The 26,869-nt window shown below is 46.6% G+C and overlaps 1 protein-coding gene across 2 annotated transcripts in view; it reads right to left on the bottom strand.

Annotated features, from left to right (window-relative positions):
• Positions 1–26,869, bottom strand: part of LOC126293270 (multiple epidermal growth factor-like domains protein 11) — a 121,700-nt gene that overhangs the window by 55,711 nt on the left and 39,120 nt on the right. For both annotated transcript variants that reach the window (XM_049986392.1, XM_049986393.1), the window contains exons 2-5: positions 25,127–25,247; positions 15,862–15,989; positions 9,139–9,275; positions 5,444–5,630 (exon numbers count right to left, since the gene is read on the bottom strand). In XM_049986392.1, the coding sequence (XP_049842349.1) occupies positions 5,444–5,630; positions 9,139–9,275; positions 15,862–15,989; positions 25,127–25,247 (573 nt within the window). The remainder of the gene's footprint in view (positions 1–5,443; positions 5,631–9,138; positions 9,276–15,861; positions 15,990–25,126; positions 25,248–26,869) is intronic.

Here is a 26,869-nt window from a genome sequence, read left to right as displayed (position 1 = left end):
GCAGTAACCGATCTGACAACTGCGCCACACACTTGTCTTATAGAGATGTTGCCGACCGCAGCGCCGTATTCTGCCTGCTTATCTATCTATGTATTTGAATATGCATGCCTGCACCAGTTTTTTGGTGCTTCAGTGTAACTCGCCAGGTTAGCCGAGAGCGCTAACGCGCTGCTGCTTGGGCTCTGGTAGAAGCGCCGGCCCCAGACCGAATGCTGGGCCATCGACAAGTGTCAGTGTGCGAACCGTTCAACGAAACATCAACAGTCCATTGACATTGGACTGTTGATTACTGGAAACATGCTGCCTGGTCGGACGAGTCTCGTTTCAAATTGTATCGAGCAGATGGATGTGTAAGGGTATGGACACAACCGCATGAATCCATTGACCCTGATGTCAGCAGGGGAGTGTTCAGTCTGGTGGAGGCTCTGTAGTGGTGTGGGGAGTGTGCAGCTGGGGTGGCTATGGGGCCTCTGATGGGTCTACATACGAGTATGACAGGTGACATGTACGTAAGCATTCTGTCTGGTCACCTGCATCCAATCATGGGCATTCCGACGAACTTGGGCAATTCCTGCAGGGCAATGCAACATCCCAGCCTTCCAGAATTGCTACAGAGTGGCTCCAGGAAAACTTTTCTGAGTTTAAACACTTCCGCTGGCCACCATACTCCCCAAACATGGACACTACTGAGCACGTCTTGGATGCCTTGCATCGTGCTGTTTAGAAGAGATCTCCATCCCCTCGTACGTTTACGGATTTATGGACAGCCCTGCAGGATTCGTCGTGTCAGTTGCCTCCAGAACTACTTCAGACATAAGTCGAGTCCATGCTATGTCGTGTTGCCTCACTTCTACGTGCCCGTGGGGACCCTGTACGATATAACATGGGCTGGTTTGCTAGGCAGCCTGGATGTGGTTTTTAGGCGGTTTTCCACATCCCAACAGATTAATACCGGGCTGGTCCCCACGTTCCACCTCAGTTACTTGACTCGCAGACATTTACAACAAGTTCGCATTATTCCGCGGATTACACTTGACGCAGACAATTGGGGTACACACATTCCATCCTGGCGCGGGGCGGGGGGGGGGGGGGGGTGATATGTGGTGGCGACAGGAGGGGCATCTGGCCACCCCTTAAAATTAACACGCCAAATCCGTTTAACCATAACAGCAGACCCTGCAACTTGGGATAAGTGCTTAGAAGGGAAGAGAGAGAGAGAGAAAGTTAATTATACCCTACAATATTTAGAATTCTAACAGCATAAAATTAACAAATAAATCACTTTCTTTGTCTGCCCTTCTTACTGCAAAACTTCTGTGTTTGTATGAGATAAGTTTAGCTCAAACTGTAAGCGTAATTAGATTTGCATCCTCATGGGGAAGTTTAAATTAATAATTTTAACGAAATGATTGAATAAGCTGGTAGCATAAGAGATAATGAAAATCTGGCACAGTATGCGCGAGTTCTAGCGTATGTGTCTTTTGTAGGCCAGTCTGAGGTTTTTTCCCCCCTCAGCTTCATAAATCGCAAGTGTGCTTTAGCAAATTGTCAGTCTCGGTTCCCCTGACACTATTGTGGTATGTAGTAAACAGTTATCATTTGCATCCTTTATATCTAGAACTCAGCACTGCTTATGCATTGTAGGAAAATCTAGCTAACTGAGTTCGTATTCAGCTCATCAGTGTGGGACGATTGCACAACGTGGACAATGAATATAAGCAGAACCGTGCCGAGGTGAACTTGGTAGATTTAATAATATAACGTTATTTAATTGAGTTATATAGGTGAAATATATTGCATACAACAAATTAAATGTATCACTATAGTAAATTAACAACAAATTGCGTAACTCTCTAAAAAATTGGAAATGAAACAAAATCTACGCTTTTTTGTTAATGGCAGCTACTGTACATCATGTATGATAAAGAACAGATTTTACTTCCTCTTTGTAAATTATTGGTATTTTATAAATTAGTAACTGAAAAGAAAAGAGAAAAGGTTACAATTAATTGTTGAAAACACATTCATTTCCAAGAAATGTGCTTTTATTATAATTTTACTTTTCCTTACTTCGGGCGAAGCAAACTCATTAATAATGTCACTGACAAATTTAGCAGCTATATCGTATTCCATCGACAAGCTAGCTGAATTTGCTAGTTTGCTTCACCTATATTTGACATTAAGTGGATTATGTATCAACTTTAAGTTTGGGGAACTGCTTTGACAAGATGCTTCAGTCACTGAATTACCGTAAATATCCTCAAAGCGATTTCTATGTTTGGATAAACAGCTCGTAAGACACAGTTTGAAGGAAAAATATTTTAAAATATCGAAATGGAAAGCTGTGTCTGGGCTCATCAGTTGTTTGTACTGGAATTTGAAAGCCGCTGTTTCTTTAATTAGTTTCGTTAACTACCTCAGCTGTATCGATATTTCTGCTACATTTGGCACAATAAATCTGCTGCGCATTTTCCAAAATGAGATACAGAGCTTTCATTTGACTCATTCCTGACGGCAAATGTGAGATGAGATGTTGTGTTATATGAGGGATCTATTTCCCATTGCACTTATTATTCTATCAAGTACTTTCAAGCACTCTAGCTTCAACAGTTACAATGAAGTCCTCAGATGGAAGAAATCTGCAAAACCAAAGGATTTGTCACATAGCATTTTTTTTCAACATCAGGTCGCCACATTTGAGATCCTACAATACCATAGGGAAGCTCCAACAACTACTCCACTGTTGAACAGGAGCTGGTTGTGCAGGAAGCACGTGTAATGTTGACACACATCCCACGTGATGCCTCTTCAGCTTTATTTATGATGTTACTTGGAAGAAATGACTCTGTGACAACAGTGAGAGTTTACAGTCATCGGCCAAAAGAAACGTATCTGCTCACTGGCGGAAGTCAGGTACACATGGGGCAAGAGAACTCTGGCACTTCTCCCAGTTAATTCTTAAATCGTATTTCTTTATTTTCGGTCAGATTTTGTGGCCCCCCTTTCCTGCACCTGCGCCATTGGCGTGAACCTATCTCGACAAGGCCCTGGTACAGGACTGGATAGGAGAGGTGCCAGAATGGATCCCTGTGGAACACCATTCTTCAAATATCTTTGTTTCTCCATAGCAAATACCTTTAACCGAAGTCGTATAAAGAAGATGACAGTAGGAGGGTTGAAAAACGTGGATAGGGGAGGTGCCAGAATCGATCCCTTGTCAGATAATTTAGTATCCTTGCAACAAATATACAGGCTTATTCTAAATGATGGACCCACTTTCAAAACTTCATATTTATTCAAGAATAAATCCAAAATGAACGAGGTTTATACCAATGAAAAGAGGAAGTTTCAAAGTTTTTTTCGTAATGTTTGATATCAATTTCATAATTTGTAATTAATTAGTTTTCAATAATTATTTCATAATTAGAAACGTGATAGGTCGTATAAATGTTCAATGTGGCCACTGTTGGCTGCACTGCAAAACATCGATTTAGTAGCCAAACGGTCGAGTTGTTCTAGGCAATTCAGTTGAGAACCGCGCTGCTGCATTGGTCGCAGATTCGAATCCTGCCTCGGGCATGGATGTGTGTGATGTCCTTAGGTTAGTTAGATTTAAGCAGTGTGGGGGACTGATGACCTCAGATGTTAAGTCCCATAGTGCTCAGAGCCATTTGAACCATTTGGTAGCCAAATATGTCCAACACATGAGGAAGTGTATGTGCTGTTATTGAGTGCACGGCAGCAGTGATATGGTTCCGCAGATCATTCATAGTGGTCGGTGGAGGTGGGACGTAAACAGCTTCCTTAACATAACCCCATAAGAAATAGTCGCAGGATGTGAGATCAGGAAATCTCAGTGGCCAGAAGTGCAGATACAGGTCCTCAAATCTCCTTTGACCAATCCACCACTGAGGAGTCATTCAAAAAGCCTTGTACGTCACCGTGCTAATGGGGCAGAGCTCCATCCTGTCGGCAAATAAAGTCCTGGGAATCTTCCATAACTTGAGGAAACAGCCATTGTTCCAACTCAACCAGGTATGCGATTCCCATCACAGCTCCTTCCGCAAAATAAAATGGCCCATAAACCTTTGTACGTGTACAGCACAGAATACGATGATCTTTTGTGGGTCTCTTTCTTGTTGCAGTGGTGAATGTTTATTTTGTAACCCCCAAATGAGAACATTGTGCCTGACTTTTTCACAAAGGTGGAACATCACTTCATCGCTAAAAATTAGGCACTGTAGAAATGCGTCATCATCCATCTTTGCTAGACATCAACACAAAATGCAAGACGCTTTTCTTTGTCATTTGGGTTGAGAGCCTGAAAAGTTGTAATCGGTAGGGCTTGTACAGAAAACACTGTCTCAGAACTTTTCATACAGTTGGTTGGAGTATTCGGAGTTCTCGACTGGCTCTATTGGTAGACATACTGGGACTGCACACGAAACTTTCTCGAATCCATCGGACATCATTCTCTGACAAACGCGGGCAGCCTTGTTCCTTTGCACACACTCCCAGACTGTTTAAATTGCTTAAATCAACGGATCATGCTTTTGCGAGTTGGTGGTCGAATACCGAATTTGGCACGAAATGCCCGCTGCACTGCAATTTGAAACTCACTTCTCGTGAACTCAAGAATGCAGAAAACCTTGTGCTCCACAGTCGCTATCTCACTCACAACTGACAGTGAAACTGAATGACGGCCCAATTGCAGCGCTAAGTCCACCAGCCGCTTCAGAAATCATCACCGCCCGCCAAAAACTTTCAAACTTCCTCTTTTTATTGGTATAAAGCTTGTTCATTTTGGATTTGTACTTGATAACACACGAATTTTTGAAAATAGGTCCATCATTTAGAATAACATTGCATCTAACCTAGATCGCATTTAGCAGACCACAGTGTGCGAATTGCAAAAACCCGTCAGAGCAGCCGATAGCGCTAACGCGCTGTTTCCTGGACTCCGGTAGGCGGCCAGCCCCAGATCGAATCCGCCCGGCGGATTAACGACGAGGGCCGATGTGCCGGGCAGCCTGGATGTGGTTTTTAGGCAGTATTCCGCATCCCTCTAGGTGAATACCGGGCTGGTCCCCATGTTCCGCTTCAGCTACACAGCTCGCAGACATCTGAACACATTCACACTATTCCATGGATTACACTGAACACAGACAGTTGGGGTACACTAACTCCATCCCAGGGGGTACAGAGTGGCGGTAGGAAGGGCATCCGGCCACCCCATAACCATTAACATGCCAAATCTGATTAACGATGGCTGAGCCTGCATCACTGTGGGAAAAGGTTCAAGCGATAGAACGATAGATAGTGTGCGGATTGCAAAAGCTGGACACTGGTTGTTAGAGGTACCAGAATGGACCCCTGTGGAATCCCACACAAGTTTCACAGACACTGAAGAGTTGAGCTTACGTGTTGCCAGAGAGGCACTCACCCCCGCAGACACTGGTACTGCTCCGTGGCGACGCACTCGGCCCCGCGAACCTGGAGCTTGCACAGCGGGTGGCATCCGCTGGAGTCCAGCCCTCCGTAACCCTCCAGGCAGCCGCAGCGACCGGGCGCCACGCAGCGGGCGTTCTTGCCGCAGCCCACTGCGCACACCGGCTGGCACTGACCACCCTCTGGAAAAAGCAGAAGCGCCCTGAAGATGCAGCGGCGCTGCTGTCCGAAACGTTCTCTAATACAGGGTGACACAGAAAAACGCGTACAATTTACAAACTTAGCCGTTTTGGAACTGTTTTCACCCTTGGTCCGAAAATAAATGATTCTATGCTTTTGAACGTCACACAAATAACTTCATTTCCGCATTGCGACAACGACTGCACTGTTATCAGCATCGTACAACACGCTTTATATACCTTCAAATGCTATTGCTGCCACCTGCCGCATACATCTACTCCGCAAGCCACATGACGATGTGTGGCGGAGGGTACCTTGAGTACCTCTATCGGTTCTTCCTTCTATTCCAGTCTCGTACTGTACGTGGAAAGAAGGATTGTCGGTATGCTTCTGTGTGGGCTCTAATCTCTCTGACTTTATCCTCATGGTCTCTTCGCGAGATATACGTAGGAGGGAGCAATATACTGCTTGACTCTTCGCTGAAGGTATGTTCTCGAAACTTTAGCAAAAGCCCGTACCGGGCTACTGAGCGTCTCTCCTGCACAGTCTTCCACTGCAGTTTATCTGTCATCTCCGTCACGCTTTCACGATTACTAAATGATCCTGTAACGAAGCGCGCTGCTATCCGTTAGATCTTCTCTATCTCTTCTATCAACCCTATCTGGTACGGATCCCACACTGCTGAGCAGTATTCAAGCAGTGGGCGAACAAGCGTACTGTAACCTACTTCCTTTGTTGTCGGATTGCATTTCCTTAGGATTCTTCCAATGAATCTCAGTCTGGCATCTGCTTTACCGACGACCAACTTTATATGATAATTCCATTTTAAACCACTCCTAATGCGTACTCCCAGATAATTTATGAAATTAACTGCTTCCAGTTGCTGACCTGCTATTTTGTAGCTAAATGATAAGGGATCTATCTTTCTATGTATTCGCAGCACATTACACTTGTCTACATTGAGATTCAATTGCCATTTCCTGCACCATGCGTCAATTCGCTGCAGTTTCCTCCTGCATTTGAGTACAATTTTCCATTGTTACGAACTCTCGATACAACACAGTATCATACGCAAAAAGCCTCAGTGAACTTCCGATGTCATCGACAAGGTCATTTATGTATATTGTGAATAGCAACGGTCCTACGACACTCTCCTGCGGCACACCTGAAATCACTCTTACATCGGAAGAGAATGACATGCTGCGTTCTGTTATCTACGAACTCTGCAATCCAATCACACAATTGGTCTGATAGTCCATATGCTCTTACTTTGTTCATTAATCGACTGTGGGGAACTGTACCGAACGCCATGCGGAAGTCAAGAAACACGGCATCTACCTGGGAACCCGTGTCTATGACCCTCTGTGTCTCGTGGACGAATAGCGCGAGCAGGGTTTCACACGATCGTCTTTTTCGAAACCCTTGCTGATTCCTACAGAGTGGAATTGTTTTCTTTAGAAAAGTCATTATACTCGAACATAATACGTGTTCCAAAATTCTACAACTGACCGCCGTTAGAGATATAGGTCTATAGTTCTGCACATCTGTTCGGCGTCCCTTCTTGAAAACGGGGATGACCTGTGCTCTTTTCCAATCCTTTGGAACGCTACGCTCTTCTAGAGACCTACGGTATAGGAGTGCTTATTGCTCGTTGACGTCGAACATGAATGGTGTTAACGTTAATGGTAATGGATCGTGTACGACTGATGAATCGCTAGAGCTGTAGACTCATCAATTTTGCATTCTTCATTCTACAAACGTTCTACAATACCTCTGTGGTTGCATGACACACGTCCAAACGGTAGTCACGTTTGTTCTGCAAGTCGTGTAGTAGCACCATGTCCATGTTCATCACAGCAGTATTGATGTCTTCCCTGGACTGTAACAGCGTTCTTGTCATTGGCGATACATAAACACAGTCCTTAATGTACCTCCTAACGAAAAAGTCACAATATGTTAAGTCAGGCGACCTGGAAAGGCCAAGGGGACAGAGTCGTGTGATCTACATCTACATCTACATACATAATCCGCAATACACCATACGGTGCGTGGCGGAGGGTACCTCGTACCACAACTAGCATCTTCTCTCCCTGTTCCACTCCCAAACAGCACGGGGGAAAAATGACTATCTATATGCCTCTGTACAAGCCCTAATCTCTCTTATCTTTGTAGTCTTCCCGCGAAATGTAAGTTGTCGGCAGTAAAATTGTACTGCAGTCAGCCGCAAATGCTGGTTCTCTAAATTTCCTCAGTAGCAATTCACAAAAACAACACCTCCTTTCCTCCAGAGACACCCACCCGAGTCCCTGAAGCATTTCCGTAACACTCGCGTGATGATCAAACCTACCAGTAACAAATCTAGCATCCCGCCTCTGAATTCCTTCTACGTCCTCCCTCAATCCGACTTGATCGGGATGCCAAACGCTCGAGCAGAACTCAAGAATAGGTCGTATTAGTGTTTTATAAGCGGTCTCCTTTACAGATGAACCACATCTTCCCAAAATTCTACCAATGAACCGAAGACGACTATCCGCCTTCCCCACAACTGCCATTACATGCTTGTCCCACTTCATATCGCCCTGCAATGTTACGCCCAAATATTTAATCGACGTGACTGTGTCAATCCCTACACTACTGATAGAGTATTCAAACATTACGGGATTCTTTTTCCTATTAATCTGCATTAATTTACAAGTACCTATATTTAGAGTTAGCTGCCATTCTTTACACCAATCGCAAATCCTGCCCAAGTCATCTTGTATCCTCCTACAGTCACTCAACGACGACACCTTCCCGTACACCACAGCATCATCAACACACAGCCGCACATTGCTATCCACCCTACCCAAAAGATCGTTTATGTAGACAGAAAACAACAGCGGACCTACCACACTCCCCTGGGGCACTCCAGATGGTACCCTCACCTCCGATGAACACTCACCATCGAGGACAACGTACTGGGTTCTATTACTTAAGAAGTTTTCGAGCTACTCACATACTTGGAAACCAATCCCATATGCTCTTACCTTAGTTAGGAGTCTGCAGTGGGGCACCGAGTCAAACGCTTTCCGGAAGTCATGAATATGGCATCCGACTGATACCCTTCATCAATGCTTCGCAAGATACCATGTGAAAAAAGGGCGAGTTGCATTTCACAGGAGCGATGCTTTCTAAAGCCGTGCTGATGCATGGACAGAAACTTCTTTGTCTCAAGGAAATTCTAGCGGGATATCTAATGTGCGTCGTAAATTGTGAAAGAAACATTTGGTAACACATTTCGTGCGCCACCCTGTAAATGCAGATGTCTTTTGTGTTTTATGATGGAAGCTGTTTCTGCCTCGGTGGCAGTGATGGCCACATGATTGTTAGGAGGGGGCCAGCTGAGGCCCTACAACCAACTTATCTGCATGATAGACACACAGGACCTACATCTGAAGTTATGTGTACCAATTGTTGTAGCCTTAGTATCCAGAGACCCGATGTGGTCAGACAGCAGCAGCAGGAACTCACCCTGGTGGCTGTAGCCCGGGTCGCAGGTACACGTGTGCAGGTCAGTGCAGGAACCATGTTCGCAGCCTCGCAACTCGCACGGACTCAGGCAGCTGCTGTCTGCTGGTGCTGGCAGGTAGCCCTCCTTACAGCTGCACCTGTTACACAAGTTGTTAATGTATAGAGTAGCCAAAATAAAACTGACTCTGAAGGTAAAGAACCTCAACACAAAAAAATATTCAATGTAGAGGAGCGAATTCTGAAATACATTTGTCCAGGTAACACATTCAAGTGACTAACATTGCGAGTACACAGGTTAATGTAACCGAGAGTTCAGCCATTGCAAATGTAAAATGCTGGTACATTAATAACTGGTGTACCGATCAGACTGTTGAATTCAAGCATCCAAACGTCCAAGCACTGTGTTGCACACTTGCCGGATATCAGTTTATGGGATGGAGTTACACTACTGGCCATTAAAATTGCTACACCAAGAAGAAATGCAGATGATAAATGGGTATTCATTGGACAAATATATTATATACTACAACTGACATGTGATTACATTTTCACACAATTTGGGTGCATCGATCCTGACAAAACAGTACCCAGTACAACCACCTCTGCCAGTAATAACGGCCTTGATACCCCTGGGCATTGAGTCAAACAGAGCTTGGATGGCGTGTACAGGTACAGCTGCCCATGCAGCTTCAACAAGATACCACAGTTCATCAAGAGTAGTGGCTTGCGTATTGTGACAAGCCAGTTGCTCGGCCACCATTGACCAGACCTTTTCTGTTCGTGAGAGATCTGGAGAATGTTCTGGCCAGGGCAGCAGTCGAGCATTTTCTGTATCCAGAAAGGCCCGTACAGGTCCTGGAACATGCGGTCGTGCATTATCCTGCTGAAATATAGGGTTTCGCAGGGATCGAATGAAGGGTAGAGCCACGGGTCGTAACACATCTGAAATGTAACTTCCACTGTTCAAAGTGCCGTCAATGCGAACAAGAGGTGACCGAGACGTGTAACCAATGGCACCCCATACCATCACGCCTGGTGATACGCCAGTATGGCGATGACGAATACACGCTTCCAATGTGCGTTCACCGCGATGCGACCGTCGTGATGCTGTAAACAGAACCTGGATTCATCCGAAAAAATGACGTTTTGCCATTCTTGCACCCAGATTCGTCGTTGAGTACACTATCGCAGGCGCTCCTCTCTGTGATGCAGCGTCAAGGGTAACCGCAGCCATGGTCTCCGAGCTGATAGTCCATGCTGCTGCAAACGTCGTCGAACTGTTCGTGCAGATGGTTGTTGTCTTGCAAACGTCGCCATCTGTTGACTCAGGAATCGAGACGTGGCTGCAAGATCCGTCAAGCCATGCGGATAAGATGCCTGTCATCTCGACTGCTAGTGACACGAGGCTGTTGGGATCCAGCACGGTGTTCGGTATTACCCTCCTGAACCCATCGATACCATATTCTGCTAACAGTCATTGGATGTCGATCAACGCGAGCAGCAATGTCACGATAAGGTAAACCGCAATCGCGATAGGCTACAATCCGCCTTTTTTCAAAGTCGGAAACGTAATGGTACGCATTTCTGCTCCTTACACGAGGCATCACAACAACGTCTCACCAGGCAACGCCGGTCAACTGCTGTTTGTGTATGAGAAATCGGTTGGAAATTTTGCTCATGTCAGCACGTTGTAGGTGTCGCCACCGGCGCCAGCCTTGTGCGATTGCTCTGAAAAGCTAATCATTTGCATATCACAGCATCTTGTTCCTGTCGGTAAAATTTCGCGTCTGTAGCACGTCATCTTCGTGGTGTAGCAATTGTAATGGCCAGTAGTGTATGTACCTGTTACACTTGGTCGCTCAGCTAAAAGTTAAAAGCAGTAGCTAAAAGTTAAACTATCGAACGTTCAACATTCTTGCATGACTCGTTTGAAAAAAATTTATTGTCTTCACAACAAGGCTCTGAGCACTATCTACATCTACATCCACATCCACACTCCTCAAGCCACCTGACGGTGTGTGGCGGAGGGTACCTTGAGTACCTCTATCGGTTCTCCCTTCTACTCCAGTCTCGTATTGTTCGTGGAAAGGAGGATTGTCGGTATGCCTCTGTGTGGGCTCTCATCTTTCTGATGTTATCCTCGCGGTCTCTTTGAGAGATATACGTATGAGGGACCAATATACTGCTTGACTCCTAGGTGAAGGTATATGTTCTCGAAACATCAACAAAAGCCCGTACCGAGCTACTGAGCGTCTCTCCTACAGAGTTTTCCACTGGATTTTTTCTATCATCTTCGTAACGCTTTCGCGATTACTAAATGATCCTGTAACGAAGCGCGCTGCTCTCCTTTGGATCATCTCTCCTATCAACCTTATCTGGTACGGATCCCACACTGGTGAGCAGTATTCAAGCAGTGGGCCAACATGTGTACTGTAACCTACTTCCTTCGCTTTCGGACTGCATTTCCATAGGATTCTTCCAATGAATCTCAGTCTGGCATCATGGGACTTAACATCTGAGGTCATCACTCACCTAGAACTTAGAACTGCTTAAACCTAACCTAAGGACAGCACACAGATCCATGCCCGAGGCAGGATTCGAACCTGCGACCGTAGTGGGCGCGCGGTTCCAGACTGAAGCGCCTAGAACCGCTCGGCACACGGCCGGCTTCACAACAAGAAAAACGGCTATCAATTCCGTATTTAATACCACATCAGTTACGCAATGTTACTGACTGCCTCTGTTACGTTTTCATACCCGAAAGCAGCCAGAAGACATTTAGTGCGACCCTATATTTTGAACGTCCTTAAACAGTCACTGATCCACTGCGATTCGCGAGTTAATACATTCATTCGTTCAGTAGGTGTCCTGCAAAGACGTGCTCATGATAATGTCTCCTTATCTGCACGAAACACGCCACATGGAGTATATGGACGACATGAAATGTCCACATGAAAATATCTCCTAAAAACAACCACTCACAAAGCTAAAACTTCTACAAAATACTCAACACTGTACTCGCCCTTCGTCAACGACACGAGAACCGATCAAACGCGCGAATTTCTTCATTTTGGTACAAATTTCATCACCGCCATTCAATATAGCTACTCACCAGAAGACGACTCCTGAGCGATAATGTCGACTCGTAGATCTGAGGCACAAGGTCCTACTCAAATGCGCGAGAAATGCTGAATTGCTATTCTGTAGCCTGTTACAAAGCCAATCAGATCGTCTCGAGCACCCCTATAATCTCGGCATTTCTAATGGCAGTCAATCAGATTGCGACGAGTAGTTTACACTAGATGTCTCATAATTCAGAAACTAAATAAAATTTAACGATAAGAAAATAAGATTCCTTTCCACAAAATGAATTACTAATGAATTTAATACTCAACGTCCCTTCTGGCTGCCTTTTTTTTTTATAAAATCAAGCTCACTGGGACACACGTCACAAATTCCTCCATTGCACAACAACTCTGTCGCCCATACAGTTACATAGTTTTAGCAAAATATCACATTCTCACTCTATGTGTGTCCTCCATGCAATGTCTCCCAAATCACTCACACAACCAAAACACCATGAAACAATACTTTTCCAAGGTACTTTTAATTACGTCAGGTATCTGTGGTAATGAAACTAAAGATAATTCCAGAAAGTTAGATTATATAAACGTATCCTCTTCGTTTTGAGTTTTGGTATTCGGTCGAAGTTCAAATGGTTCTGAGCACTATGGGACTTAACATCTATGGTCATCAGTCCACTAGAACTTAGAACTATTTAAACCTAACTAACCTAAGGACAGCACACAACACCCAGTGATGGTCGAAGTAGACAGGATATAAAATGTAGACTGGCAGTGGCAAGGAAAGTGTTTCTGAAAAAGAGAAATTTGTTAACATCGAGTATAGATTTAAGTGTCAGGAAGTCGTTCCTGAAACTATTTGTATGGAGTGTAGTTATGTATGGAAGTGAAACATGGACGATAAATAGTTTAGACAAGAAGAGAACAGAAGCTTTCGAAATGTGGTGCTAGAGAAGGATGCTGAAGATTAGATGGGTAAATCACATAACTAATGACGAGGTACTGAATATAATTGGGGAGACGAAAAATTTGTGCCACAACTTGACTAGAAGAAGGGATCGATTGGTAGGACATTCTGAGGCATCAAGGGATCAGCGTTTTACTATTGGAGGGCAATGCAGAGGGTAAAAATCGTACAGGGAGACCAAGAGATGTATACACTAAACAGATTAAGAAGGATGTAGGTTGCAGTAGGTACTGGGAGTAGAAGCAGCTTGCACAGGATAGAGTAGCATGGAGAGCTGCATCAAACCAGTCTCAGAACTGAAGACCACAACAACAACATCTTCTTCGTTGTAGTTTCACTTGATACTACACTCGTACATGAATACATTACAGTTCCTTACTCGGTTTCACAATCCCAACACACTTATTGCATGTTTTAAGCAAAAAAATTTATCTCCGAAAATACTGAAGTTATCGATTTGAAATTTTAAATAGTGCGGTTGTGTTACCCATAGAATTCGCTACAGTGAGTGTGAAAATGATCGATTAATATTTGAAAGTAATTCTGCACATCCGTTGTGAGTACGTGTAATGTATTCCACGCAGCATTAGCAGCCGGCCGTTGTGACCGAGCGGTTTTACGCGCTTCAATACGGAACAGCGCTGCTGCTACGGTGGCAGGTTCGGATCCTGCCTCGGACATGGTTGTGTGTGATGTCCTTAGGTTAGTTAGGTTTAAGTAGTTCGAAGTTCTAGGGGACTGATGACCATAGATGTTAAGGTCCATGGTGCTTAGAGCCATTTTTTTTATTTTGCAGCATTAGTCAACTACACTGCTCGCCAGGACCAGTAGCCAGCGTCAACTGTGCCACCGAGACAACCAAAATCTGCCCCCCCCCCCCCGACTCCACAGCAAGCTATGCTTTCAAAGCAGTAATAATCTGCTACATTATGATCCTACTGTCATATGAAATCGCACCCCAGCCCGAAACTTCAGATGTAGGTCCAGTGTGTCTATCGTACAGACAGGCTGGTTGCACGCCCTCAGCTGGCCCCCTCCAATCAAACACACGGGCATCATTGGCACCGAGGCAGAACACAACATACAGAGAACACAACATACAGAGAACACAACATACATCTGCTCAACTCTTCAACAAGCTGTCATCTGATACCACTGAACTGCTGTCCCTCAGTGTCACATATGTCCTCAGCGGTACTTCCTGGTGAGCAGATTGAACCACCCTCCTCAGTTTGTGCAGGTCCCTTATCCGTTCGAAACTAGACTACAGGTGTTTCGTTTATGCAACTGCACGTTCGTCCCTCTTAGGCCGTCTCAATACTACCCACCATCGTGGCATCCGTTTGACCACTGGTGCCTTTGACACTAGCCTGGTTGAGTGTCTGTACGCAGAACCTGCCAAAGTACCGCTGTTCTACCACAGTGACTTTCTCCTCAGCAGATATGCAGTCCGCTATTCTGCCATGCCGGCCGCTGTAACCGAGCGGTTCTAGGCGCTTTAATCCGGAACCTCGCGACTGCTACGATTGCAGGTTCGAATAGTGCCTCGGGCATAGATGTGTGTGATGTCCTGAGGTTAGTTAGGTTGAAGTAGTTCTACATTCTAGGGGACTGATGAAAAAATGGTTCAAATGGCTCTGAGCACTATGGGACTTAACATCTGAGGTCATGAGTCCCCTATACTTAGAACTACTTAAACCTAACTAACCTAAGGACATCACACACATGCCGGAGGCAGGATCAAAGATGCGACTGTAGCAGTCGCGCGGTTCCAAAATGTAGCGCCTAGAACCGCTGGTTTATGGTCAGTGGAATGCACGCTGCAGTTCGTCTAGCTCGGCGCTGCCCTCGAAGTAACTGACTGGTAACAGTTGGTTTTGTCACTGTGGTGCCGACTGCTGCTCAAATTGCTGCTGCAGATGCAGTACGATGCACCAGAGACATACGCCGAACACGAAGGTCTTGCCTCTCGGTTGTGCCACATGGCCACCCAGAACCCGGTCTTCTTGCGAGCGTACATTCTCACAACCACCGCTACGAGTAATCATGTACAGTGGCTACATTCCTGCGTAGTATTTCTGCAGTATCACAGAAGGAACATCCGGCTTCTCATAGTCCTATTACAAGACCTCATTCAAACTCAGTGAGGTGTTAATGCCTTAAAGAGATTATTGAGTAACATTAACTCATTACGAGCTGTCTCAAAAGAAACTGCCGCTCACGACCTTTACAGAGTGTATTTAAAACAAAGCTGAGTTGTTTACCTCATAGTGGCGCCACTCTTATGCAACTGAATAGACATCATATTTGAGATGTAGATACACGCCTACCAATATTCGTTAAAAAAGTTTTTGATGGTGTTGACCCTCACTTAAGCAATACGTTTTAAAATATTAAATCGCCATTTGAATGTGTATTGCTTTATTTACCTTCTGTTCTATCCAGATTTTGGCTTTCATGTCATTATCAAGTACTGTGCCAAAAGTTAATAGGCCATTACTATGTCACATCTGTTAAAGCTTTCGTATATGTCACACAACTCCTCCTTGGTAATGCAACCTTTTGTCAGTGTAAAAGAAGGATAAGAAGAATTCCACACCTGACAGCGTGTTAGCAGATCTGCAGATGCAACCTGCGCGTTTACAGTGAACACTGAACTAGGCGAGCACCCACCTGCCTGGAGCAGAACACTCCTGCCTCGGAGGACAGCCTCCTTCACAGACGGGTTCGCAGTCGTGGGACTGCGACGCCCTGCTGTAGCCCGGGCAGCACTCCACCTCCGTCCTGTACGACTGAACCACCTGCAAAATGTGAAACGTGAAAATTGACGAGAGCAGTTCTCAGCTATATTACGGGACAAGAATGTGGGCCACATGTGCCTACAGTGGGTTGACAGCTGTCGGATTATGATGCCCCGCTGTAGCCTAGCCAGCACTTCACCTCGGTTCTGTATGACTGAACAACCTGCAAAACATGGAGGGTGCAAATGACGCGGGTGGTTCTCACCTATATTACATACACTCCTGGAAATGGAAAAATAAACACATTGACACCGGTGTGTCAGACCCACCATACTTGCTCCGGACACTGCGAGAGGGCTGTACAAGCAATGATCACACGCACGGCACAGCGGACACACCAGGAACCGCGGTGTTGGCCGTCGAATGGCGCTAGCTGCGCAGCATTTGTGCACCGCCGCCGTCAGTGTCAGCCAGTTTGCCGTGGCATACGGAGCTCCATCGCAGTCTTTAACACTGGTAGCATGCCGCGACAGCGTGGACGTGAACCGTATGTGCAGTTGACGGACTTTGAGCGAGGGCGTATAGTGAGCATGCGGGAGGCCGGGTGGACGTACCGCCGAATTGCTCAACACGTGGGGCGTGAGGTCTCCACAGAACATCGATGTTGTCGCCAGTGGTCGGCGGAAGGTGCACGTGCCCGTCGACCTGGGACCGGACCGCAGCGACGCACGGATGCACGCCAAGACCGTAGGATCCTACGCAGTGCCGTAGGGGACCGCACTGCCATTTCCCAGCAAATTAGGGACACTGTTGCTCCTGGGGTATCGGCGAGGACCATTCGCAACCGTCTCCATGAAGCTGGGCTACGGTCCCGCACAACGTTAGGCCGTCTTCCGCTCACGCCCCAACATCGTGCAGCCCGCCTCCAGTGGTGTCGCGACAGGCGTGAATGGAGGGACGAATGGAGATGTGTCGTCTTCAGCGATGAGAGTCGCTTCTGCCTTGGTGCCAATGATGGTCGTATGCGTGTTTGGCGGCGTGCAGGTGAGCGCCACAATCAGGACTGCATACGACCGAGGCACACAGGGCCAACACCCGGCATCATGGTGTGGGGAGCGATCTCCTACACTGGCCGTACACCTCTGGTGATCGTCGAGGGGACACTGAATAGTGCCCGGTACATCCAAACCGTCATCGAACCCATCGTTCTACCATTCCTAGACCGGCAAGGGAACTTGCTGTTCCAATAGGACAATGCACGTCCGCATCTATCCCTTTCCACCCAACGTGCTCTAGAAGGTGTAAGTCAACTACCCTGGCCAGCAAGATTTCCGGATCTGTCCCCCATTGAGCATGTTTGGGACTGGATGAAGCGTCGTCTCATGCGGTCTTCACGTCCAGCACGAACTCTGGTCCAACTGAGGCGCCAGGTGGAAATGGCATGGCAAGCCGTTCCACAGGACTACATCCAGCATCTCTACGATCGTCTCCATGGGAGAATAGCAGCCTGCATTGCTGCGAAAGGTGGATATACACTGTACTAGTGCCGACATTGTGCATGCTCTGTTGCCTGTGTCTATGTGCCTGTGGTTCTGTCAGTGTGATCATGTGATGTATCTGACCCCAGGAATGTGTCATTAAAGTTTCCCCTTCCTGGGACAATGAATTCACGGTGTTCTTATTTCAATTTCCAGGAGTGTATATGTGCCTACAGTGAGTTCGCAGTTGTCAGGTTATGATGCCCTGCTGTAGCCTGGCCAGCACTCTACCTTGGTCCTGTATGACTGAGCCGCCTGCAAAACATAGGGATGCAAAATTGATGAGGGCTGTTCTCAGTTATGTTAAGAGACAAGACTATGAATCAATCGGGCCTGCGCTGGGTCGGCAGTCATCGGGCTGCAATGCTCTGCTGTAGCCCAGGCAGCACTCCACCTTGGTCCTGTATGACTGTGTCATCCACAAAGCACATGGGTGGAAAATTCACAAGGCTACTTCTCGACTGCATTATGGAAGAGGACTATGAATCAGTCACGCTTACACGAGTAAAACATTACGATCACTACCCTCCAGGAAAGTTAATGCTCATGTTGGCATAGTGGGCAGTTACAGAGGTACGGACGACATATAAGTGGAACAGAGTCGAATGCGGAAGCTTTCTAGGGGCGATATGGGCCACAAATGGGGAAAGTTTAAGCAGACTGTAAATCGTGGTCTGGAGAATTACTTGCCTAGTAGATGGGTCAAGGACGGAATAGGTTCATCGTGGTTTAATAACGAAATTCGGAAACTGCTGAGGAAGCAGTGCCTGTTGCACTCCCAGTTCAGAAGGGAACGCGTAAATGGGGACAAGCAAAGGGTAGCAGAGATTCGTGCTTTTCTGAAGAGATCTGTGCGTGAAGCATATGACGGCTACCAGCATCGTATCTCACCTGGCACAGAACCCGACAAAATTCTGGTCCTATCTGAAGGCGCTAAGTGGGTCTAAGGCTTCCATTCAGTCCTCTGTTGGCCATTCTGGTGTGACATTTGAAGATAGCGAAACGATACCCGAAATTTTAAATTTCGCGTTCACGAAATCCTCCAAGCAGAAGAATGGTGCCAACATACAGCCATTTGACCATCGGACAGTCTTCTGTATGGACGCCATAGCAATAAGGATGCCTGGCATAGAGAAACAACTGAAATTCTTAAAAACAAATAAGTCGCCAGATTCAGATGGAATCCCATTTCAGTTTCACAAAGATTAATCTACGGCATTGGACCATTACCTAGGTAGGACTTATGCGCATCTCTACCCCAGCCTGATTTTCGAAACGATTGGTAAAAAACATAGGTGCCTCCTGTATATAAGAAGGGCAAAACAACAGGCCCCCAAAATTACAGACCAATATCCCTAACGTTGACTTGATGGACAATCCTTGAAAGTATTCTCAGCTCGAATGTAATAAATTTTCTTGAGACCGAGAAGCTTACGTCCACGAATCATCATGGTTAGAGAAAGCATTTCTCGTGTGAAACTGAGCTTGCCCTTTTCTCAAAATACAGCCGTGTGTACTATGGATGAAGGGCAAAAGGCAGATTTCATATTTCTAGCTGTACGAAGCGCATGTGACGTGGTGTCCCCACTGTAGGCTGTTAATGAAGGTGCAACATACGAATTAGGTTCCCAGATATTTCAGTGGCTCAAAGACTTTTAAGTAATAGGACCTAGTACACTGTGCTCGATGGCGAGTGTTCACCAGAGACGAGAGTATCGTCAGGAGTGCCGCAGGGATGTGTGATGGGAACACTGTTGTTCTCTGTGTACGTAAATGATTTGGCTGACAGGGTGGGCAACAATCTGCAGATGTTTGCTGATCACGCTGCGGTCTACAGTAAAGTGTCGAAGTAGAGTGACTGTAGGAGCATACAAGATGACGTAGACAAAATTTATAGTTGGTGTGATGAATGACAGTTAGCTCTAAACGTAGAAAAATGTGAGTTAATGAGGATCAGCAGGAAAAACAAATCTGTAATGTTCGTACAGTATTACTGGTGCCCAGATTGGCACAGTCACGTCGTTCAAGTAATTGTGCGTAACGCTGCTAAGCGTTTGGTTTATTGGGACAATTTTAGGAGAGTGATTCACCTGTAAGGAGATCGCATACAGGACGCTGTTCTCGAGTGCTGCTCGAGTGTTTGTGATCAGTACGAGGTCGGGTTTAAGGACAACATCCAATCAGTTCAGAAGAGGGCTGCTAGGTTTGTTACCAGTAAATTCGAACAACACGCAAATGTTACGGAGATGCTTTGGGAACTCAAATGGGAATTCCTGGAGGGAAGGCGACGCTCTTGTCGAGGAACAAAATTGAGAAAATTTAGAGAACCGGCATTTGAAGCTGACTGCAGAACGATGCTACTGTCGCCAATTTCATTTCGATGAAGGACCACGAAATTTGAGAAACTAGGGCTCGTGTGGAGGTAGATCGTCATTTTTCCCTCAGTCTATTTGTGAGCGGAATAGAAAAGAAAATGATAGGAGTGGTAGGGGTACCCTCCGCCACGCGCCGTAAGGTGGATTGCAGAGCATCGATGTCGATGTAGACACAGATTTAGTAATTCACCAACTTAAGCCACTTCGGCTTACCCGGATAGCCGTGCGGTCTAACGCGCTACTTCCCGAGCGGGAAGGTCTGTCGGTCCCCGGCACGAATCCGCCTGGCAGATTAGTGTCGAGGTCCGGTGTTCCGGCCACTCTGTGGATGGTTTTTGAGGCGGTTTTCCATCTGCCTCGGTGAATGCAGACTGGTTTTCCTTATTCCGCCTCAGTTACAGCATGTCGACGACTGGTGCACAAACACTGTCTCCACATATACACTCCACACATATACACATATACACCGTGAATTCATTGTCCCAAGAAGGGGAAACTTTATTGACACATTCCTGGGGTCAGATACATCACATGATCACAATGACAGAACCACAGGCACATAGACACAGGCAACAGAGCGTGCACAATGTCGGCACTAGTACAGTGTATACCCACCTTTCGCAGCAATGCAGGCTGTTATTCTCCCATGGAGACGATCGTAGAGATGCTGGATGTAGTCCTGTGGAACGGCTTGCCATGCCATTTCCAACTGGCGCCTCAGTTGGACCATCGTTCGTGCTGGACGTGCAGACCACGTGAGACGACGCTTCATCCAGTCCCAAAGATGCTCAATGGGGGACAGATCCGGAGATCTTGCTGGCCAGGGTAGTTGACTTGCACCTTCTGGAGCACGTTGGGTGGTACGGGATACATGCGGACGTGCATTGTCCTGTTGGAACAGCAAGTTCCCTTGCCGGTCTAGGAATGGTAGAACGATGGGTTCGATGACGGTTTGGATGTACCGTGCACTATTCAGTGTCCCCTCGACGATCACCAGAGGTGTACGGCCAGTGTAGGAGATCGCTCCCCACACCATGATGCCGGGTGTTGGCCCTGTGCGCCTCGGTCGTATGCAGTCCTGATTGTGGCGCTCACCTGCACGGCGCCAAACACGCATACGACCATCATTGGCACCAAGGCAGAAGCGACTCTCATCGCTGAAGACGACACGTCTCCATTCGTCCCTACATTCACGCCTGTCGCGACACCACTGGAGGCGGGCTGCACGATGTTGGGGCGTGAGCGGAAGACGGCGTAACGGTGTGCGGGACCGTAGCCCAGCTTCATGGAGACGGTTGCCAATGGTCCTCGCCGACACCCCAGGAGCAACAGTGTCCCTAATTTGCTGGGAAGTGGCGGTGCGGTCCCCTACGGCACTGCGCAGGATCCTATGGTCTTGGCGTGCATCCGTGCATCGCTGCGGTCCGGTCCCAGGTCGACGGGCACGTGCACCTTCCGCCCACCACTGGTGACAACATCGATGTACTGTGGAGACCTCACGCCCCACGTGTTGAGCAATTCGGCGGTACGTCCACCCGGCCTCCCGCATGCCCACTATACGCCCTCGCTCAAAGTCCGTCAACTGCACATACGGTTCACGTCCACGCTGTCGCGGCATGCTACCAGTGTTAAAGACTGCGATGGAGCTCCGTATGCCACGGCAAACTGGCTGACACTGACGGCGGCGGTGCACAAATGCTGCGCAGCTAGCGCCATTCGACGGCCAACACCGCGGTTCCTGGTGTGTCCGCTGTGCCGTGCGTGTGATCATTGCTTGTACAGCCCTCTCGCAGTGTCCGGAGCAAGTATGGTGGGTCTGACACACCGGTGTCATTGTGTTCTTTTTTCCATTTCCAGGAGTGTACGTACACCATAATTACTCTACCATGCAAACATTTGGGGCTACACTGATCTGGTATGAGACGTTCCCACCGGGGGCTCCACGGAGGCTGAACTGCACAATAACCCTGGGTTCGGTGTGGGGCAGCTGTGGAGTTCGTGGACTGCTATGGCCTGTTGTGGGGTTGTGAACCAGTGAGGGCTATGGCAGGACGAAGCCTCTCTGTCGTTGCTGGGTCCCTGGTTCAATACACACACAAGCCACTTTGACGGAGAACAGATTGTTATGGACCATGACCTGTAAACTAGGATCTCTGAAGTGGTAACGCTGGTTGGCTGTTGACGTGCTGCTGCCATGAGAATCTATGGAAAGTGATTCAAAGACAGTGAAATAACGTTCATGCCTCACCACAGAATGTGGCTTGCCCACTCCGTAATGCGTTATATATGGCGATCTCTGACACATCTGAAATTTGAGCACAAGTGTTTCAGAGCACACAGGTCAGCGCACATTGATGAAGAGAGGGAACCCCTACTTGTTCCCATGCTGACCGACATCGTCAATTACAATTGCTGTGAGCTTGGCATCATTGCGATTAGACCGTGAGTCAACGATAATGTGTCGCCTGCATATTTCAATGATGTTCCTTCTGACACCAGATCGACAGTAATGTCCAGATACGACATCAGCCAAATTAACAGCTACTCAAAACGTTCATCGTGCCATGGAGAGTAACCGACGGTGGCAGCATTGTTTCACGTGGACTTCCATCTGACAATAATCAAAAGCACCATGACCTGCAGACTACTTGAATATTACTGCAGACTTCGTGCAGCTCTTCACGCTTCGTGTCTATGCTGACAATGATAGCATGTTCCAGCAGGATAACTCTCCATCCCATAGGATCAGAGTCGTGCTACAGTGGTTTCAGAAGCACGATGGTGATTCAAGCTGATGTCCTCTATGGGACACATCTGTGATGCTGTCGTATGCCATTTGTGTACCGACGAATAACTGGTCTGTGAATTACTGGAACTGAGTGAGCTGTGAGTGGGCATCTGGTGCCACAAACCTCTGGCAACTTACCAGGGTCTTATCGAGCCCAAGCTACTCAGAATCGCTGTTGTGTTGCGTTCCAAAAGTGGGACCAAAAGTTCTGTTAAGCAGAAGGTTATTTTGCTCATCAGTGTACACTTATCAGCCAGAACAATATCATTGCTGACGTAGTATCAATATAAATCTGTCAGGCGAGAGTGGCGTGACCTGTCGAGTGACTTGTTAGACAGATACACGCAAGATGCATTTAGTATCACTGAGCGTGTTGTCCATGTGTAGAATGGGGAGGTGGGCTACCTCTCTGAGGCTGACCAAGGGCAGATTGTGATGGCCCGGAGGCTCGGCATGAGCATTATGGAAACTGCTCGACTTATCGGGCGTTTGAGAAGTGCTGTGGTGAGTGTCTTCAACACGAGGCGTAACCAAGGTCCAGACCTCGTGAAATTAGGTGGCCACCCCTCACCATAGGCTTCGGAAGTTGTAGGCTAGGCAGTCTGGTAAAGCAGAATAGGCGGCAAGCTGTGGCGGGACTAACATCAGACTTTAATGCTGGACAAAGTACTAGTGTGTTTGAACACACAGTGCATTGAACACTCCTAACAATGGGCCTCTGCACCCAACAACGCATGCACGTGCCAATGTTAATACCACGACGTTTGGAACTATGGCTGAAATGGGTACGTGACCATCAGCACTGGAAGTTTGCATAGTGACAGAGTGCTGGATGGTCTGATTAATCTCGATAGCCGGCCGGTGTGGCCGTGCCATTCGAGGCGCTTCAGTCTGGAACCACATGTCCGCTACGGTGACAGGTTCGAATCCTGCCTCGGGCATGGATGTGTGTGATGTCCTTAGGTTAGTTAGGTTTAAGTAGTTCTAAGTTCTAGGGGACTGATGACCACAGATGTTAAGTCCCATAGTGCTCAAAGCCGTTTGAACCATTGTTTGAGTCTCGATACCTCCTTCATCATGCCGATGGGAGGGTGTGAATCCATCGTCTTCCAGGAGAACAGCTCCCTCACGCCTGTACTGCAGAACAGACAAGCTGATAGTGGCTGCATTGTGGTGTGGGGACTATTCACATGGGCATCCATGGGCTAGCGGAGTTCCCCATAGCGTACTTCCCCAGCAGAGACGCTATCGTAGACTATTACAGAAGAACTTGTATCACAACACATGGACTCTTGAAGCTGAGTAGCAGCCACCTGTTCAAGTAAACAGAGAGTTGATAATTAATTGAAACCCTCAGCTGCTGCCAGGTGTTGTTGATATACCTTTATGGGGACAGCTGAAAATGTGTGTACCGTCTGGGACTTGAACCTATTAGGTACATTTCGTATGTAGCTTGTGGACAGTTGAGGATGTAGGTCTCACGGGAAGCGTGCAAGGGATAAGTTCCTGCACTCGCGGTATTCATCTATGTCCTCAGTGGCTCAGATGGATAGAGTGTGTGCCATGTAACCAGGATATCCCGAGTTCGAGTCCCGGTTGGAGCACACATTTTCAGCTGTCCCCATCGTGGTGTATGAACAACACCTGTCGGCAGCTGAGGGTTTTAATTAATTATCATTTATTCTAGAGAAGCTGCACGGTCATCAATGGTATGTGTTCTTTCGAGAACAGTTACTATCTTCATATATAAACAAAGAGCCCTGTTAATACAAGTGTGCAGCTGTGTTGTAGAAAGAGGCTATTGGCCACCAAACAACATCCTCTTCCTTGATTAGTATCATACAGTGGCGACGAGGACAAAACAGAATGAATTATGCATTTGCGTAAATTCATGGCCGTACCTTAAAAAAAAAAAACATTTTTCACCATTTTTTCGCCGTCAGCTTCGGACGAAACACCTTGCCAAGGATACCAAGAAGGCCTATGCGCCGCAAATGGCTGAATTCTTTTCCCATGTATACCTAAGATCCCTATCTGGAACTACCTTGAAATTCTTCTTTATATCTTTATCCGTTTCCAAGATACAGAATTTCCAACTTACTCATGTGGTGACTGGACCTACCGTTAATAGACCTAGCAGCCTTTCTACATATACATGCATACTCTGCAAATCACATTTAAGCGCCTGGCAGCGGGTTCATCTGAATTGCTTCGACGTCATCCTATAACCCGACCGGGTCGGGACTATTGCAGTGGCTCACACCAGGGCTCTGTATGTGGCCTTCTCCAGACGTGAGTTACACTTGTGTAAAATTCTCCAAAATTACTGCAGTCGACCGGTCGCTTTCTCTACTACCAAACGTAAGTGCTTATTCCAAATACATCGTGTGAGTAACACGAACTGCCATCTACGGCAACTGAATCACCGAAACGAGGCAGATGGATGGTTTTGAAAGGAGGTCACTGTGATGTGTGATCTCCGGTGGACCGACTCACCTTCGAGGTCTTGACAGTCTGCCAGAAGACGCGGTTCTTGTTGCATCTCCCACTCCAGCAGAGTGTGTAGTACGTGCGGATTATTGGCCTGTACTCCACATCAAAAGCTGTCTCTGTGAACCTGCAACATCACAGTTTTTCTCAAAAAAATGGTTCTTGATTTAACAAAGGCTTTTAACTGTGTTGACCCCAAAATATTACTGTAGAAGTTGGACCATTATGGAGTAAGGGGAGTAGCTTACAACTGATTCGCCTCTCACTTTAAGAACAGAAAGCAGAAGGTAATTCTCCGCAATATTGAGAGTGGTGGTGATGTTCAGTCCCCATGGGGCACTGTTAAGTGGGGCGTTCCCCAAGGGTCGGTGCTGGGGCCACTGCTGTTTCTTACTTATATAAAAGATGTGCCTTCTAGTATTACAGGTGATTCAAAAATATTTCTGGTAGTGAAGGTTCTTGTGTGTAATATTGAAACATTATCAAATAATGTAGTTCATGAAATAAGTTCATGGCTTGTGGAAAACAATTTGATGCTAAATCACAGTCTCAGTTTTTACAGTTTCTAACAATTCAACAAGAACCGATATTTTGATCACACAGAATGGGCATATTATAAGCGAGACGCATCAGTTCAAGTTCCTAGGCGTTCGGGTAGATAGTAAGCTGTTGTGGAAAGCCCGTGTTCAGGATCTTGTTCAGAAACTAAATGCATCTTTATTGGCCATTAGAACAGTATCTGAAATAAGTGACAGTTCAAGACGAAAAGTAGTCTATTACACATATTTTCATACGCTTATGTCATATGGTATTATTTTTTGGGGTAATTCTTCTGATTCAAAAAGGGTATTTTTGGCTCAAAAACGGGCTGTTCGAGCTGTGTGTGGTGTAAGTTCGAGAACCTCTTGTCGACCCCTATTCAATAGTCTGCCAATTCTGACATTGCCCTCACAGTATATATTTTCTTTATTACTTTCGTTTGTTGTTAGCAATATTAGCTTATTCCCAAGAGTTAGCAGCTTTCACTCAGTTAATACTAGGCAGAAATGAAATCTGCATGTGGAATGCACTTCCTTGACTCGTGTGCAGAAGGGAGTGCAGTATTCTGCTGCATCCATTTTCAATAAGCTACCACAAGAACTCAAAAATCTTAGCAGTAGCCCAAACACTTTTAAGTCTAAACTGAAGAGTTTCCTCATGACTCACTTCTTCTATTCTGTCGAGGAGCTCCTGGAAGAGCTTAAAAATTAAGCAAATTCCAGTGTTACATTGTCAATTTTCTTTACTTAAGCTTACGAATTGTCGCCTGAATACGTTTCTTATATTTCATTTTATCTGTTTCTACTATTGGGTTATAATTTCATCTATTGACTCGTTCCATGACCATGGAGACTTCTCCTTAATTTGGTTTCACGCAACAACAAATTAAAAAAAAATGGCTCTAAGCACTATGGGACTTAACATCTGAGGTCACCAGTCCCCTAAACTTTAAACTACTTAAACCTAACTAACCTAAGGACATCACACACATACATGCCCGAGGCAGGATTCGAACCTGCGACCGTAGCAGCAGCGCGGTTGCGGACTGAAGCGCCTAGAACCGCTCGGTCACAGCGGTCGGCAGTTTTTCTCAACGTGCGTCAGCACGAAACACGTCGCGCTCGCACACTGCACTTCAGAACTGCGCTAATGGTGTTCAACCACGCGGCAGAGAGATGAACGAAGAGAGGCGAAGGAATTCGCAGAGAG

The sequence above is a fragment of the Schistocerca gregaria genome, chromosome 10, assembly GCF_023897955.1.
Source record: "Schistocerca gregaria isolate iqSchGreg1 chromosome 10, iqSchGreg1.2, whole genome shotgun sequence".
Lineage (NCBI taxonomy): Eukaryota > Metazoa > Arthropoda > Insecta > Orthoptera > Acrididae > Schistocerca > Schistocerca gregaria.
Note: the sequence above shows the minus strand (reverse complement) of the source record. Positions and strands in the feature narration are given on the sequence as shown.